The 2,374-nt window shown below is 64.3% G+C and overlaps 1 protein-coding gene across 1 annotated transcript in view; it reads left to right on the top strand.

Annotated features, from left to right (window-relative positions):
- The first annotated feature begins 395 nt into the window (after positions 1 to 395).
- Positions 396 to 2,374, top strand: part of SLC15A3 (solute carrier family 15 (oligopeptide transporter), member 3) — a 3,222-nt gene continuing 1,243 nt past the window's right edge. The window contains exons 1-5 of the mRNA XM_014948757.1: positions 396 to 890; positions 1,323 to 1,612; positions 1,690 to 1,843; positions 1,931 to 2,026; positions 2,147 to 2,315. Of these exons, the coding sequence (XP_014804243.1) occupies positions 396 to 890; positions 1,323 to 1,612; positions 1,690 to 1,843; positions 1,931 to 2,026; positions 2,147 to 2,315 (1,204 nt within the window). The remainder of the gene's footprint in view (positions 891 to 1,322; positions 1,613 to 1,689; positions 1,844 to 1,930; positions 2,027 to 2,146; positions 2,316 to 2,374) is intronic.

The following is a 2,374-nucleotide window of genomic DNA, read 5'->3' as shown; positions in this document are numbered from 1 at the left end:
CTGAGCTCGGCTGCTGGCCCCGGGGGGGGGCGTTCTGGGGGGGTGCATGACACCCTGGGGGGCTTCTCCACCCCCAGAGCAGGGGGAGACCCCAGACTTTGGTGCTGGAGATCCAGCAGAGCTTTGTTGGGGGGGGTTGGGGGGGAGTGAAGCCCCCACACCGAGGACAGGGGGGAGGGACACAGGGGGGGAAAGCCCCCAGGAAGGAGAAGCCGCGTTGGCTGATGGGGAATTTTCGTTTCTGAGCCCGTCATATGATGTAGGAATGGGGAACTGGGAGAGGAGCCCAGTCCACGCCCGGAGAAGGAGGAGGGGGGACAACCCGGAGAAGAACCACGGGGCCGTGGGGCACGGCCGGGATGGGGGACGGTGGGGAGAGGAGCCCCTTGTTGGGGATGGGGACAACCCTCAAGGGACGTGGGGTGGCGTGCGTGGCCGTGCTGGTGGTGGAAGGGCTGGAGAGGGCGGCGTTCTTCGGCATCACGGCCAACTTGGTGCTCTACCTCACCAGCAGCACCTTCGGCTGGGGGGGCACCCAGGCGTCCTGCGCCTGCTTGCTCTTCCTGGGGGCTTCCTACCTCCTCTCGCCCGTGGGTGGCTGGTTGGCTGATGTCTACCTGGGCCGCTACGCTACGGTGGCCACCAGCTTCTTGGTCTACCTGGTGGCCGCGTCCCTGCTGCCCATCACTGCCACTCTGGACGGGCGCCTCTCGGTGTGTGGGCAGTTGCCAACTGCCACCATCCAAAACTGCTCTTGGCACCACGGTGGGACGTGTAGGGGGCAGCCCCCCCAGCAGTACTGTGCCCCCACCATCTACACCGGCCTCCTGGTCTTGGCGTTGGGCGTCAGCTCCGTCAGAGCCAACCTCACCCCCTTCGGCGCTGACCAGGTGAGCATCCTCCTCCTCCCTCTGCCCCTTCCCAACCGGCCATGGAGCTGTGGGTACCTCCCGTGGGGGTGGAGGAGATGTGGTTGCACCCCCATAAATGACCTCCAAACCCTTGGAGACCCTTGGGATGTCCTTGCTGGGGGAAGGAGGGAGGGAAGCCAGGAGGTGAGGGGTGGGATGGGGCGTGGGAAGGAGGTGGGATGGGACATGGGGGATGTGAGAAGGTGGTGGGATGGGACATGGGGGATGTAGAAAGTTGGTGGGGTGGAATGCGGGGGCATAGGAGGGAGGTGGGATGGGACATAGGAGATGCATGAGAGTGGTGGGATGGGACATGGGGGACATGGGAGGGTGGTGGGACAAGGGATGAAGCAGAAGCCCAGCAGCCAGGGCTGTGCCAGGACTGAAAGTCACTTCCCTCCACGCTGGCAGGTGAGGGACCGGGGAGGTGACGCCACGCGGCGCTTCTTCAACTGGTTCTACTGGAGCATCAACCTGGGGGCCGTCTTCTCCCTGCTGGTGGTGGCCTTTGTCCAGCAGAACATCAGCTTTCTGGCCGGTTACCTCATCCCCGTCGCCTGTCTGGTCTTGGCCCTCCTCATCTTCCTCCTGGCCACCCCCACCTTTGTCACCAAGCCCCCCACGGGCAGCCAGGTCTCTGCCATGATCAAACTGGCCCTGCAGAGCTGTGGTTGCACCTCGCTGGGGGGCACTGGGACCAGGTGAGAAGAACGGGGGATGGCCTGTGGGGTGCTGAGCCCTCCAACCGTGGTCTTTCCCACACTGTCCTTCTCCCCAGGACGAGCCAGTGGGACCCTGGGGACCCTGTCCCCACCAGTGGGGTCCAGCCTGGAGCTCCTTCACCCGAGGAGGACCTTGCCAACTTCCAGGTGCTGGCCCGGATCCTGCCGGTGATGCTGACCTTCATCCCTTACTGGATGGTTTACTTCCAGGTGAGGTGCAGGGGGAGGGCTCTGCACCAGGTGGGGACCATCAGTGGTGGCAGGGCCACCAGGAGCCACCATCCCACTGCCTTTCAGATGCAGTCAACGTTCTACCTGCAAGGTCTACACCTCCACATCCCCAGTATCTTCCAGCGTGGCCAGGACCACACCAGCACCCTCCAGAGCTACACGGTGAGGGATGGGGCTGGTGGCCCCGTGGACCAGTTGGATGAGACCTGGGGTGGGAACATCCCATGGGATGCTGAGCTCCTTGGTGAGGGCTGGGGCTTGAGCTGCCTTTGTCCCCTGCAGTTCCCGGATGCTTGGCTGCTCCTGGCCAACGTGGTGGTCTTGCTGGTCTTAGTGCCCCTGAAGGACCACCTCATCGACCCCTTCCTAGCCAGGAGGGGGCTGCTGCCCTCGGCGCTCAAGCAGATGGCCATGGGCATGTTCTTCAGCCTCGCCTCCATCCTCGCGGCAGGTAGGAGCTGGGTGGGGACACTGGGGTGGGATGGTGGGATGGGGATGTTGGGATGGGAT

Source organism: Calidris pugnax, unplaced genomic scaffold (assembly GCF_001431845.1).
Source record: "Calidris pugnax isolate Ruff unplaced genomic scaffold, ASM143184v1 scaffold107, whole genome shotgun sequence".
NCBI classification, from domain to species: domain Eukaryota; kingdom Metazoa; phylum Chordata; class Aves; order Charadriiformes; family Scolopacidae; genus Calidris; species Calidris pugnax.
Note: the sequence above shows the minus strand (reverse complement) of the source record. Positions and strands in the feature narration are given on the sequence as shown.